The following is a 15,168-nucleotide window of genomic DNA, read 5'->3' as shown; positions in this document are numbered from 1 at the left end:
CCACAGAGAGCTGCCCCGTGCTTAGGAGTGGAAGTTGAAGATTATTGGTATGCAGGGGACATTGCACTCTTTGATGATGGGTGAACACTCAGGGAAGAAGAGGGACAAGGAAGGATCCCAAAGACATGCCAGGCTTCCAGGATGGGAGCTGAGAAAAAATTACCAGGAGTTGGAGGCACCTGGGGAAGCCTGGTTGGATGGACACCCAGTGTCTTAGTTCGGCTGCTATCACAAAATGTATAGACCAGGCAACTTTAACAATAAACATTTATTCTTCCCAGTTCTGGAGGATGGGAGTCCAAGACCAAGGCTCCAGCAGACTGGTGTCTGGAGAAAGCCCCTCCTGGTTTCTTGGCGGCTGTCTTCTCAGGTGTCCTCAGAGGTGGCTGATGGGCAAGTAGGCTCTGGGGAGTCCTCTTATAAGGGTACTAATCCCATACCTGGGAGGGCCCTCAGGACCTACTCACCTCCCAAAGGTCTCGCTTCCTCACACCATCACATTGGGGCCTAGGTTTCAACATATGAACAAGAGCACTAGCAGCAATTGTAATTCCGTAGAGCATCCCATGCCGAGCCGTGTAACCTGTTACGCCCGTCAGCTTCCGTGGCCTGTGAGGTAGCATTTACATCCCATTCTGCACACAGAGAAACCGGGAATCAGAGGGTTTATGATGTATGCCAGGGCCACACAGGGTTAGGAACTGGCCGGTCTGCCTGACTTCAAATCCACGTTTATGGCCACAACCTCACCCAATTCAGAGAGCTTGAGTCAGGTATGTACTGAGAACCATGACACTTCAACAAGGAGAGCAGAGGGGAAACTGCTTAGGTCACAGAATGGTGCCAACCACATAAAAGATGAGGAAATGGATAAAAATAAAATGCTTTCCAGAAGGTGGAGTGAAATGCAAGGGAAGATCTGAGGCCATGGCTTGAGGCACAGCAGCGAATGTAGAGTGGGTGAAAGAAGAAAGAGGGGTGCATTTGGGGGGAGAGCAGGATGGGAGAGGTGGAGACCCAGGGAAGGGGGAGGGCAGGAGGGAGGGCAGAACTGTCACCCTGGGGCAGGTAGAGACAGAGGAACTGGAGAGCTGATCATCGATCATTGGGGTTGAGTAGGAGACAGGTATCCTAAGGACGAGATCTGGGTAGACAGACCTTTCCAGAGACGGGGTTGAGGGAGTCCCAAGGACGGTGGCACACCGGGGTTTCCTGACTTCTACCTTACTATCTCACTAAGAGTTCTTACAGAAGCCATTCCCACCTTTGAGGCTGATGGAGGACAATCCAGTCTCTGGAGCCAGTGCAATTCCAGCTGGAATTTTGGAGGAGGGACTGCCAGGGAGAGCCGATGGAAAGGCAGAACCAGTGACGGGAGGGAGCGGGGAAGAAATGCCCTGTCCCTGTCTCCTGCTCTCCCATCTCCTGTAGGTGCCCTCTATTGGCCAAACTCATGGGAAGCCAGAGGTGCAGGAGCCTGGCAGTGATGAGTGATGGAGGGCGAGCTGGGCAGGGCAAGAGGAGCTGGGCCAGAGTTATGCTTGATTTGGATGTTACACCTGATTTTCTCTGCAACATGAAAGCGAAGTTTGTACTTAAAAAGTGAGAAGGGTCCATTTCAATAAGGAATTTGAGTTGAGGCGGAATGATTAATGCCTGCCGAGGGGAACAGGGGACGCTGCCAACCACGAGGAACAGGAAGCTTGCTGCAGGCATATGTGCCCCCTCCCCATGACTCTGTGGCATCCCTCAGTGCACAGGGCTGCTTTTCTCTGTGTCCATCTGCTGCATATGAACTGGGAAGAAAGTGAATCATTAGATGGAGACTCATCAAAGGTGCAGGTGGGGGAGGGAGGGCAAGAGGAAGGCAGGCTAACAGGCAGGCAATAGGCTGGAGCAAGGAAGGACAGAGATGGAAATGGCCACTGTAGGAGGACCACATGCAGGCCCAGTGGTCTTGAGGACCTGGGGAGGTGGCAGCCTGGATTCTTGGGGATGCACATCCCAGGGAAGTGGATGGGAGCAGGAGGTCCATGGAGATGCCCCTTAGGCATAGGTGGGGAAAGGGAGCAACCACAACAGAGGGCGGGGAAGGGGTGGGTTCAACTTCACGAAAGCCAGAGGTTGGGGCCATCCTGTGAGGAGGCTGGGAACAGAAGTTTATTGCTGACGACAGCGTGGGAAGAGGTGGATAGCTGGACACCCGGGAGAGACAGAATGAGAGCAGGGGACATTCAGATGGGAAAAAACACGAGCCACACGTAGAACTAGTAGAGGGGTTGGGCACCAGGCCTGGGGGGCGGGGGAGCCTGAGGTGGCAGATGTGCTCTCTGCAGGGATCCCAAGGTGTGCACTCTCAAATTCTGAGTGTAGGAAGGTTCGTGGGATGAGATGACTCTGTAACAGGTCCCCTGACAGTGGAAACCTGGTGCCAAAACGGTTGAACCCAACAGTTCAGCACTACGGACAGTTCCCCAAGTCCTATCCCAGGGGCAGGCCTGCACGGGGCTGGCTCCCCGAAAGCTCTCCACAAGAGGTGTCAGCACCTCTCCACAAGTGCTGTTTCCTTACTTCTAAGGCCCAGATGTTGTCCCTCCATCCAGGCCCCTCCAGCCGCCCACAACCATGTGAGCAATGGGGTGAGAGCCACTCAACCTGCATCCTCAGTGATCCCACTGCCCTGCTCCTTGCTGTTCAGGCCTTGGGCTGAGAGCCCTATATGTAGGCCCATCCAATCTCGATGACCCCATCCTGTAAGTCGTACCCATTGGACAGGTGAGGAGGATACTGAAGCCAGGGGAGGTTGAGTGACTTTACAAGGTGACCCGGCTAGTGGGTGGCCAAGCAGGAATTCATGCACAGCCAGCCTGACCCCAGCACCCTATAAGCACAATCACACAAGGAGACAGGGGAATCCTTATTCCAGTCCCGCCCCTGCTCAGTTCCCCTCTGTGGAAGGAGAACGAGACACAACTAGCACCTTCTTGTACCGTTGCCATGGTGACCGGGCAGCAAACCACAAGTGCCAGGCAGGGCTAGCATGAGGGGTTTTTATTATTGCCGAGGTAAGAGGGGCCGGTATCTACTGTGCACACAGAGAGGGGAAGAAGTAAACTGTGGGAAAGCTGTGGATGTGCTGGCCCGGGTGGGGAAGATGGAGCAGGAAGGGGAAGGATTTTTGTGCACTCTGAGAACAGACTCTGCAGGAAGCAAACCAGTTCTTGCTTCAAAGAGAGGAGTCCAGGGGGGCGAGGCTGGGGGGTGGGAGAAACAGGGAGAGAGCTGCCAGGCCAGGACCAGCACTCGAAGGAATGTCTGGGAGGCCACAGCGGGCCAGAGACAGTTGCTGGATTAAAATATGTGAGAGCCTTACTTCACTTGTAGAATAAATTGTAGCTTTTCCTGAAGGATTAATTCATTCAGAAAAATTTTAGTGGATTCTGTATTCCCATCAATTCCTTGACCAAATGCATGTCAAGGTTTACATGGAAACCAATTTGTGCTCACTCTTCCTCAAAAGGATATTTTTAGAGACATCTCATTTTATCATATGATCTTCACAAATGCATTTCATGGCTGAATAATGTTCTGTGGAGTCGAGAAAATGTCATTTCCTCAGGCTCCCCTATCCATGGACACTTTGATTGTTTCTAGTATATGAATGTTGTAAACAGTGCCATGATGGAAGCCTTTGGACATCCGGCTTCTTTTGTTTCACTGAATGGTTTCCCAGTAGAAACCACAAGGGAATACAGATTTCTCAGCTCTTGTCTGCCAAGTGGCTTCCTTGAGGTTCCCTATGGGGTTTCACTGCCGGCAGCGATCAGTAGGAGCACACCAGGTTCATGGCAGCTGCGCCAGCTTTGGGTTTTACTGTTTTGCAAATGGCTCCTCAAGGCTTTGGGTCTAGGTTGGTGGAGAGAGTGCCAAACTTTTGCCTTCAATTGACTGATTTGCTCTGAACCTAAGTGGTGAGATATGCCCAGACCTTGATGGCGGTGGTCAGCTTGTGTACCTGAGCCTCAGCAGAGCTTGCTCATGCCTTTCTCTCAGAGGCTCCGCTTGGAACCTCAGACTCATCTTTTGGGGCTCACATGATTGTTTTGGCTATTTTTTTAAGGATTTTATTTATTTATTTATTTAAGAGCGAGAGCACAAGTGGGATGAGCAGAGCAATCCCTCTGCTGACCAGGGAGCCCCATGTGGGACTCAATCCCAGGACTCTGGGATTATGACCTGAGCCTAAGGCAGATACTTCATTGAGCCACCCAGTTTGGGCTATTTTTAATTTAGATTTTTTTCTGCCAAGCTCTGCATGGGTTTGACTATATTACAAACGTTTACCCTCTTAATCATTTTCAAAAATATTTTAGCATATATAAATTATGTATGATATTAGTTACATTATGTTACGTCATTATTTACATATTATCTACTACATTATTCATTATGATTTACACATAATTATATATGTGTAAACATATATATTAATATATATGACCTATATTGGTATAATATTGATTATGCTAATTATAGATACTGTTCCCTTCATGCAGATATGCATTATGATTTACAGATAAATATATAGCCTATATTTGTATATTTATATATTAATTATATGTATTATTGCTCTTTACCATGGATGCATTATGTCTTATGTTTTGTACAAATTAGATTTGTATCCAATTACATAATTAGATATACTGACTACTCATACAGCCTATGTTGGTTCAATATTTATGCATATGAATTCTGTGTATTACTTCTTCATGTGGAGACTCAATGATGATACAGGGACATTGATATGAAGACAGCTAGAACCCCAGATGGCCTCCATGGTCTCAAGGCTGAGAAGCAAAGCCACCAGCGGCCACACTACATCCATCCAGGGGTCTCAGACTCAAGAATCCTCTGATAGATTTGTCACCCCACAGAGGGCTGGTGTCACCACCCAGAGTTTCTGAAGCTCCAATGAGTGAGGAGCAGCTCCTGGGTGACCTCAGTGCTGCCCTGTCAGGATGGAGCTGTGTCACAGGAAGGGAGAAATGAGGGACAACAGGTTCGAGGGGACGTCTAGTTGGGTTCTGGCACAACAGATGCTCCATGGAGATGCCGTGGAGGCAGCTGGGTGGGTGTGAGTCTGGGCTGTATGAAAAGGATGAATGATCATATAAGTTAGGACAGTTTGATGTTAAAGCCACCACACCGATGAGATTAGAAAGGCGATGAGATGCTAAGGAAGGAAAGTGGTTCCATGACTAAATCCTGGGTGAAAACTGATGCTGAAAGGATTGGGAGAAAAACAGAAACCAGTATAGGAGACATAGAAGGAAAGGCCAGTGGGGCCAGAGGAGTACACACAACAACAACAACAACAACAATAGAAACACACAACTATAAACACAGCAGAGTGTGTCGCTCTGGAATTGAAGTGATGGATATATCTCAAAGACAGATGGGCAGACTGTGTCAAATGGAACCAATGCTGGAAAGATGGAGGGATCTTTCCACGGCAGCAGAATTGTCCCAAGATGAGATTGTGACTGAGACACAATTCTGTACAAAGAAAAGAATCAAAGAATGTGTACTAAGGACGTGGATGGATGACATAAGTTATACCTCAAGTACTCAGTTTCAAAATAAAAGAGAATTTAGCATATTTCCACCACTACTTCTACCCCCAGATATTCTTCACCTGGGGCAAATGAAAAAAAAATTGATTTATTAAAAAAAAAGACATGAGCATAAGTATTGACAATATCTTCATTCATATAGAATACTTGAATGAACCCAAATGTTCATTATTAAGAGAATGGATATCTTGTGATATATTCTTACAAGGACAAATTACTCAGCCTTAAAAAACAAGATGAACTGCTCATTTGAATAAAAACATGTGGATCTCAAAAACATTACTCTGAGCAAGAAATAGCTATCAAAGTGCATATTGTGATTTGCCTCACCAGGATGTTCAGTCAACGCAAACTAGAGGTATTTCATTGACATTAAAACAGGCTGCCAGTCAATGTCCTCAATAACCAAATCATGGAAAGAGCCCAGGTGTCCATCAACAGATGGATGGATAAAGAAGATGTGGTGTATACCTACAGTGGAACATCACTCAGCCATCAAAAAGGATGAAATCTTTTGCAATGATGTTGAATAGAAGTAGAGAGTATAATGCTAAGTGAAATAAGTCGGTCAGAGAAAGACAATTGTATGATTTCACTCATGTGGAGTTTAAGAGACAAAACAGACAAATACAGGGGAAAGGAAAGAAAAATAAAACAAAGTGAACTGAGAGGGAGGCAAATCATAAGAGACTCTTAACTCTAGGAAACAAACAGGGTCGCTGGAGGGGAGGTGGGTGGGGGATGGAGTAACAGGGTGATGGGCAGTAAGGAGAGCATGTGATGTGATGAGCATTGGATGTTATATACAACTGATGAGTCACTGAACTCTACCTCTAACACTAAAAACAAAAACAAAAACAAACAAAAAGCAGGCTGCCTGTGCCCAGGCTGGTCGCACTCCAATTGAAATGTTAGCGGGCTCCGTTCTGTGTTGACGAGTATAGTTTGTACATTGAAAGAGTTTTTGGAAAATGTAGGGGGTGATACATTTCAAAAATTTGTCAAGTCATACACTTAAGTTTGGCATCTTCACTATATTTTAATTTTAAATTGATACAAAAACATAGACAAGGAGGTGAGGAAGAACGGCCATCCCAGAGTAACGGGGGGGGCACATTTTATTTGTAGATCGCCTCCCACCACCCGCCAGGTGACTGACCTATGAGCGAGCCGTTGCCGGCTGGGTTCCGGGTGGAATGTTGGGGGTTCCGTGGGCTGTGTGGTGGCTGCGGGCCCCACGGTGACCGGGCGGACCCTGCGTGGGGCGGTGCCATGGAGGGGCCGCCGTCCTCCGCAGCGTGGCGTGGGGCTGCTCCTCGGGCAGCTGGGCCAGGTGGTGGCGACGCTGCTGCCCAGGGCCCTGTGTCCACGGCTCCCCTCACAGCCGCCGGCGGAGACCGAGGCGTGTCTGCCCATCGTCGGCGTCTTGACGGGTCTCTTCTTGACGCTCCGGCTCATCCGGGCCCTTAGAAGTCGGCTTTACAGAAGACGCGAGAGGTGGCTCGCGGACACTCGGGCTGAGCAGATCGAGGAGAAATGCCAACTCGTTGACAAGCTTTACGCGGCCAAGAAGGAGTGTGCGCTGGTCGGGAAGTCTCTGGAGAACGCCCGGCGGGAGGAAGGGCCGGTGAAGGTTCCCGGCCCTGCGGCCGCTCACAGCAAGGTGCGGCCCGACTCCACGGTGAAGGAGCTGACTCCTGTGGCTCGAGACCTGAACGGAGCCAGAGCCGGGCCCCCACGGCCAGAGACGGGGACAGCAAGGGTGCCAGAAGTGGTGAAGCCCCTGCAAGAGGTCATGGGAGCCACCACACCCCCGGGAGCTTCTCCTAACCTGCTTGGAGACCAAGAGCCGAGCCCCGGTGGTCCCTCCCCAGGAGTGGGCCTGGGCCTCAGGGCACCACTGAACCCCCCTCTCCAGGCCTGGGCCTGGGCCTCAGACACCACTGAACCCCCCTCTCAAGGCCTGGGCCTGGGCCTGGGCGTCAGAGCATCGCTGAACCCCCCTCTCCCGGCCTGGGCCTGGGCCTCAGAGCACCGCTGAACACCCCTCTCCAGGTGGGCCTGGGCCTGGGCCTCAGAGGACCACTGAACCCCCCTCTCCAGGCCAGGGCCTGGGCCTGGGCCTCAAAGCACCGCTGAACTCCCCTCTCCAGGTGGGCCTGGGCCTGGGCCTCAGAGCACTGCTGAACCCCCCTCTCCAGGTGGGCCTGGGCCTGGGCCTCAGAGCACCACTGAACCCCCCTCTCCAGGTGGGCCTGGGCTTGGGCCTCAGAGCACCGCTGAACCCCCCTCTCCAGGCCTGGGCCTGGGCCTCAGAGCACCGCTGAACTCCGCTCTCCAGGTGGGCCTGGGCCTGGGCCTCAGAGCACCACTGAACCCCCCTCTCCAGGCCTGGGCTTGGGCCTCAGAGCACCACTGAACCCCCCTCTCCAGGCCTGGGCCTGGGCCTCAGAGCACCACTGAACTCCGCTCTCCAGGTGGGCCTGGGACTGGGCCTTGGCCTCAGAGCACCGCTGAACTCCGCTCTCCAGGTGAGCCTGGGACTGGGCCTCAGAGCACCGTTGAACACCCCTCTCCAGGTGGGCATGGGCCTGGGCCTCAGAGCACCACTGAACACCCCTCTCCAGGTGGGCCTGGGCCTGGGCCTCAGAGCACTGCTGAACCCCCCTCTCCAGGTGGGCCTGGGCCTGGGCCTCAGAGCACCGCTGAACCCCCCTCTCCAGGCCTGGGCTTGGGCCTCAGAGCCCCGCTGAACCCCCCTCTCCAGGCCTGGGCTTGGGCTTCAGAGCACCACTGAACCCCCCTCTCCAGGCCTGGGCCTGGGCCTCAGAGCACCACTGAACCCCCCTCTCCAGGTGGGCCTGGGCCTGGGCCTCAGAGCACCGCTGAACCCCCCTCTCCAGGCCTGGGCTTGGGCCTCAGAGCACTGCTGAACCCCCCTCTCCAGGCCTGGGCCTGGGCCTCAGAGCACCGCTGAACACCCCTCTCCAGATGGGCCTGGGCCTGGGCCTCAGAGCACTGCTGAACCCCCCTCTCCAGATGGGCCTGGGCCTGGGCCTCAGAGCACTGCAGAACCCCCCTCTCCAGGTGGGCCTGGGCCTGGCCCTCAGAGCACTGCTGAACCCCCCTCTCCAGGTGGGCCTGGGCCTGTACCTCAGAGCACTGCTGAACTCCGCTCTCCAGGCCTGGGCCTGGGCCTCAGAGCACCACTGAACTCCGCTCTCCAGGCCTGGGCCTGGGCTTCAGAGCACCACTGAACCCCCCTCTCCAGGTGGGCCTGAGCCTGGGCCTCAGAGCACCGCTGAACCCCCCTCTCCAGGCCTGGGCCTGGGCCTCAGAGCACCACTGAACCCCCTCTCCAGGTGGGCCTGGGCCTGGGCCTCAGAGCACTGCCTGAACCCCCCTCTCCAGGTGGGCCTGGGCCTGGACCTCAGAGCACCGCTGAACTCCGCTCTCCAGGCCTGGGCCTGGGCCTCAGAGCACCGCTGAAACCCCCTCTCCAGGTGAGCCTGGGCCTGGGCCTCAGAGCACCATTGAACTCCCCTCTCCAGGCCTGGGCCTGGGCCTCAGAGCACCGCTGAACCCCCCTCTCCAGGTGGGCCTGGGCCTGGGCCTCAGAGCACCGCTGAACCCCCCTCTCCAGGCGGGCCTCCCAGCTGCCAGGTGGCCCTGCCCACCCCCACCCCCACCCGACCATCAGTGAAGCCACTGGGTGCAGGGAGCCCCTCCCTGCACTGGGGTTCCTCGAGCTTTACGTGCCGGGCTCAGCCATGAGCTCCTTCATGGACCACTTCTCCAGATCTAAGTATAGAATATTAGACTCCCCAGGACACACCAAGAAATGTGGGACTTTCTATTCACAGAATGTTTGGATTCTCTCCTATTAGTGTGAAAGAAATGTTCTTAAGAGACTAATCTTTTACTGAATTTGAGTCATTAAGCCACATTTCTCAAAGCAGTTTTGGTAAATATTATTTATATATTAATCTTACAAGTGAACGATTTACATTTTAGTCTCTGTATAAATATCGCACTATAATTTGAAAATATATGCAGTTTATCGATAAAGACGTTCAGCTGGCAATAGAGGGTATTTTCTTCTAGAGTGGAATTCCCAGCAGTCATGAGCTACTAGTCAAAGCAACTTGTTGCCTGAGTGGGTATCATTGAAAAGCAAAATATAATTGATCTCTTTTGAGATGGAGTTAAGTAGCACTCTCAGAAATTTTTATCATTTAATATTTGTACTCTAATACAACAATAGCTAATTTTTAAAAAACAAATTTGACACATCACATAGAGCTGGTTTGTTTTGCCTGCAAGTTCCCTGACCGAGAAGAAACCCAGGTGACAATTTTGGGGACCCTGGCTACATCCCCCTCTCCCTCACCAGCTAATATTCCCCTGGAAACCCTTCTTGCATAATTCAGCCTGAGCCCGACAATTACTATCATCATTATCACCATGATCATAGGGTAAGGATCTGAGCCACGCTAGAGTCTAAGAAGCCCTAACAGCTCTTCCTTGTGCAAGATTGTCCAGGAATCTGGGTGCTCACTGACCCTGGGGCTGGGGGTCGGGGGTAGAGCCTGGAAGCCACACATACACCAGGCGGAGATGTGGGGGCAGGGACTGAAGCGTGTGCCTGCTACTGGTCACAGATCAGGGATCAGAGGCCACTTCCCTTCCAGGCTCAAGAGCTCAAGGTGGGAGCCCATGACAGAGCCCAAGGGGTGGGATCAGCAGGGTAGGTGCAGTCAGAGGACGCAACTCTGCAACCTCCACAGCAAGAGCAGGGTGTGCTTGTAACGTGAAATGGGATTGAAACAAATGGGAGAAACAACATAGAGGCTCCAGCTCTGCTGTGAAAAATATCCTCAAAGGCATAAGGTTTGCATGTGTGAAAGAAGACAAGATACCAAGAAAGGGAGGGAGGGAGCAGGTGGAGGGGCCCCTCATTGCTGGGCCACGTGGGAAGTAGGCAGAGGGAAGGGGAGCTGCCATTCTCCTAACATGCCTTCCAGAGCTCCATGCCCACCTCACTTCGCCCGCAGGCTTGTGGATTGAGTGCCGTAATCAGAAACCCCACCAGGAAAAAAAGCATGCTCCCTAAAACCTCTGATTTGGAGTTTTGTGGCATCATGGTCCTGCCAAGGGGACCTGGCTGCAAAATAGGTCTCCAGAGATGGAAGCTAATGGCCTATGGGATGAAATTTCCGATGACCGTCCTTCTGCACAGTGAGCGCCCGCCACGGCAGGTGGCTGGTTTCGGGGCCCTCGGTCCGGGTAGTTCAGCCAGTCACCTGCCCAGCTCCTCTTTGGGCCACTCCCGGGGCCTCCCATGCCCGTCATCCTCAGGGCGGGGCACCACTGCTCGCTGAGGCGGAGGGCATGCAGGCAGACAGAAAATTAATCAGGCAAGAGCACTCGCTGGTGCAGCCGAAGCCGGCTGGTTTCTCCCAAGGTTACTCACAGCTTCTGCGCCCACCAGCAAGCCCACTCCCCAGAATCTGCCCCAGAAAAATGAAGCTGTACGTTCACAGATGTTCACAGCATCGTTATTCATAACAGCCAAACAGTGGGTATCCAGCAAAGGAAAGGATCTGCAATTTTAGCAAAAGAGAGCTTACTGGGGGCATCTGGGGGGCTCAGTAGGTTAAGCATCTGCCTTTGGCTCAAGTCATGATCTCAGGCTCCTGGGGTTGAACACATGGGGCTCCCTGTTCAATGAGGATCCTGCTTCTCCCTCTCCCTCTGCTCCTCCCCCTGCTCCTGCACTCTCTCTCTGTCAAATAGATAAACAAAGTCTTTCAAAATAAAGTAAAATATTTTCTAAAAAATAAATAAAACAAAATGGGGCATACTGGGGCACCTGCCTTCAGCTCAGGTCATGAGCCTAGATTCCTGGAATCCAGCCTCATGTCGGTCTCCCTGCTCAACGGGGAGCCTGCTTCTCCCTCTCCCTCTGCCCCTACCCCCTGCTTGTGCTCCTCTCTTTCTTTCTCAAATAAATTAATTAAAAAATAAATAAAAGGCTGAATCATTTTGGTGTAAACATCTCAGAATTACCAACTGATTCTGTTTGTCTTTCCTCATGGGTCTCATGAAATCAGTAAAGCACACAGTGTTTAGAAAAGGTGGGGAGGCCTCACCTGAGGAGCCAAGGGTGAGACCAGAGGTGATGTGCACCCTCAGAGTAGCATCTATCAGCCCCCCGCACTCCCTCTCCTGCAGGGCGCACAGTCCCCAGCAGAAGTGACCGGTGGTCCCAGGAGTGAAGCCACCGTGCTGATTGGTTCTCTGCTCCAATTACCCAGTAGAGTAATTCACACCCGTTAGGACAGCCATTATCAACAAAAAAAAATATTTTAAAAGGGAGATTACAAGGTTGGTAAGGATGGAGAAGTGGGAAACCTCCTGCATGTCTGGGGAGATATCAGTAGGTGGTTCCCCTGCAAATTAAGCAGGATTTCCTATTGTGACCCTACACTTCCACTGCTGGGTGTATACCCCCAAAGAATTGAAAGCATGGACTGTAGCAGATGTTTGCATGACCATGTTCATAGCAGCATTACTCACGATAGCCAGAGGATAGGAGCACCCACATGTGCCTCAGTGGAGGAGCGGATAAAGAAAATGTGGCACATCTGTATAATGAAATATTATTCAGCCTGAAAAGAGGAAGGACATTCTGGCACCTGCTCCAACATGGATGAACCCTGAGGACATTAGGCTCAGTGATGTAAGCCGGTCACAAAACGATAAATATTCTACAACTCCACCTACATGTGGTCTCTAGAGGACTCATCTTCAGAGAGTAGAATATGGGTGCGGGGACTGGGGCAAGAGGGCGTGGGACTTAGTTGTAATGGGTTGGAGGTTATGTGTGGGATGATAAAAATGTCCTGAAAACAGACAGTTGGTGACGATGGACACACAATATTGTGGATATACTTAACTGCCACTTAATTGTATACTTAAAAATGGTTAAAATGACAGATTTTGTGTCATGTATAGTGTACCATAATAAAAAAAATGCATATATTAATTCCTCTCTTGTCTTGTCGCTGGTAAGCACAGGGCAAGAACAGGTGGCCTGAAGCACTTTGTTTGCAGCAGGTAGTGCTGTGTAAATAATTTTTTTCTATAAAATGTCCATAGCAATGCAATCCGTTTCCAAAGTGTCTTCAAAGAAAAAGGAACCCAGGATCTTATTAATCCAGTGAAAGTTTGTCACTATCTGATTTGTGGGGCTCTCTCCTAAGCCTTGGTTTCTAGATTGGGGGTCTCCTTATTTTGTGTTCTGTGGCTTGTATTCTGATGACAGAGCCCATTGAAACTCCCAGAAGCCAGTGGACATGGCACCCTTGACCTCTGGTGCTCCGGATCCGCCACCAGTTAGCTGTGCTGTGGTTAATGTAATGAACAAAAAACCCACACCCAGGATCCCTAGATGGTGGAGCATTTCGATCGAATTGTATTTTCTTCACAGAGTGTAAATGGCACTAGTATTACCTTGTTACATGCTTTACTCACTACAGTCTTAATGTATAGTTAAGTCTTAATATATAATTAATATAATATATAGTATCTTAATATACAATGTATTGGTTCTAAGGTCCTCTGCCTTAGAAATCTGGACATTTTTACATCAGAATAGTTGAAGACTACAAGTCAAGAAACGAGCGTGGAGATGCACCAGGACTCCTGGTTCAGTGTCAACCCAGGCAGAGCGGGGAACCGACCCCAGCCAGCCTGAGCACAGCTCAGCCTGCAACCACCTCCCCAGGCACAAGGTCCCTGGAAAATCGCCTTCCGAAGTTAACATAACAGCCAGCATCGATTTTAAAATAGTGTTTCCATAGTGAACACTCTAATTAATTTCTCCACGGAGTACCATCTTCCTCCAGTTAAGAATTAACCTCTCTGTATGTCAAATAACCTGCATGGTTTGTGCTTTGGATTTTCTTCTCAGCTGAAGAGCCTAGCTTTTTTTTTTTTTTTTTTTTTTTTTTTGCTTCGTAGGTTGAATGCATGTCTCCTAAATACTGTTCTGACCACAATCACTAAACTGAAAAACAACCCGAACGCCTAAAAATAAAGACTTCAAGGAAGGATGCCAAACCTTGAGCATGAGTCTCTCTCAGAGGCGAGATTTCTGGGGAATCTTTCTGTTTGTCTCTGTGCTTTTCTATAATCTTTTTCCCTATGATTTCTAACAGTTCTATCAGGAACGCATATCTATTTTTCACCAGAATAAGAGACTACTTTTTAAAATAAAAGGCAGGCCCTTGATACCAAGAATCAGAATCGTTAAGAACAATTTACTAGTTCTGATTCGGAAAAGCACATAATGTGTTCTAAATAGAAGCAAAATCTCTCATAGCAGCCCTAGAATTTTCCCAAAAGATCACACATTCGGGAAGGCTCAGTACTAGCTACACCGTAGCTACGATCCAACCCAAATAGATGATAATGCATTATAAATAATATTGAACAAAAAGCATGAATGGCACATAATCATTCAATTAACACAAAACCAGGTCAAATCTGTAATGACCCTGTCATTCAAACGGGTTGTGCCCACACCCTTTCTGCCTCTTGGGTATACAAGCGGCTCTTCCCTGGCATTTTCATGTCTGGACAAATATTTAAATGCATATGAAATTCTGTATCCTAGAACAAATAATTGACCACCAAGTGCCTCCCAAATAGGGCTTTAAAAAATACAACATTATTAAGGTTTAAAATAGTAAGCTTTTGAGCTGAATGCTTTGGAAGCAAGACTTGTCACAAACATGCTTTGAAAAGGAAAATGGAAAAAAAAAAGTCATGGTGCATTCATTTCTTAAACACACTGAGAACTACTGTAATTATTTCAATGAGAAATTCCTGCAAACTCCTGCAGCTCTTGCTTGCTCCCTCTCAGCGAGTTACACTGTGTTTCCATGGCAACCCAGTTGCTAAGGGGGACCCGTGAGCATCAGCGAGTTATCTGCACTTTGAGATGCTGTTAGCCTGAGCGGTGGGGCTGGCTGGAATATTGAGATTTAATTTAGGCCCATTTCTCTCCTGTCCTCACAAAGAATTTAGCAGAAACTGTTAGAGGCCATCTCCGTGGGAGGGGGGAGGGTGGACACTTCCTAGGGTTGCCTCTGAGCTTCTCCGCCCTCCGGATCACACTGGACTTCCTTTTCACCTTCCCCTGTGACTTAAAGCCCAGAATTCTAAGGAAAAACAATAATAGCAATTACCAACATTACCAAATGCCACATGAAACCGGTTTTGTTGAATGTTTATAAATGCCAAATATAAACCAAACATAAGTTGTAGGAAATAAATATCATTTTGAATCAATAATCTGAAAGATTTTAAACATTAAATATTTAGAAAACCCCAAATGAAGCAAATCAAAATATTTTTGAAGTTTCCTTTTCAATGTCTGCGAAATCATATTCTGGCAGATTGTAACATTTCATCAGAATCCTGATCGGAATCCAGAATCTTCCATCAAGCCAATTTTGATTGAATGTTT

The 15,168-nt window shown here is 49.8% G+C and overlaps 1 protein-coding gene across 1 annotated transcript; it reads left to right on the top strand.

Moving 5' to 3' along the window:
• Nucleotides 1-3,992: 3,992 nt before the first annotated feature.
• LOC112643651 (uncharacterized) lies at nucleotides 3,993-9,717 on the top strand. The gene is made up of 3 exons (XM_049108008.1): nucleotides 3,993-4,011; nucleotides 6,800-7,688; nucleotides 7,737-9,717. The coding sequence occupies exons 1-2, from the start codon at nucleotides 3,993-3,995 to the stop codon at nucleotides 7,672-7,674; spliced, it is 894 nt and encodes a 297-aa protein (XP_048963965.1). The 3' UTR covers nucleotides 7,675-7,688; nucleotides 7,737-9,717.
• The last annotated feature ends 5,451 nt before the right edge of the window (nucleotides 9,718-15,168 follow it).

The sequence above is a fragment of the Canis lupus genome, chromosome 1 (genome assembly GCF_003254725.2).
Source record: "Canis lupus dingo isolate Sandy chromosome 1, ASM325472v2, whole genome shotgun sequence".
Classification (NCBI taxonomy): Eukaryota; Metazoa; Chordata; class Mammalia; order Carnivora; family Canidae; genus Canis; species Canis lupus.
The sequence above is the reverse complement of the archived record's forward strand: the minus strand, read 5'-3'. Positions and strand labels throughout refer to the sequence as shown.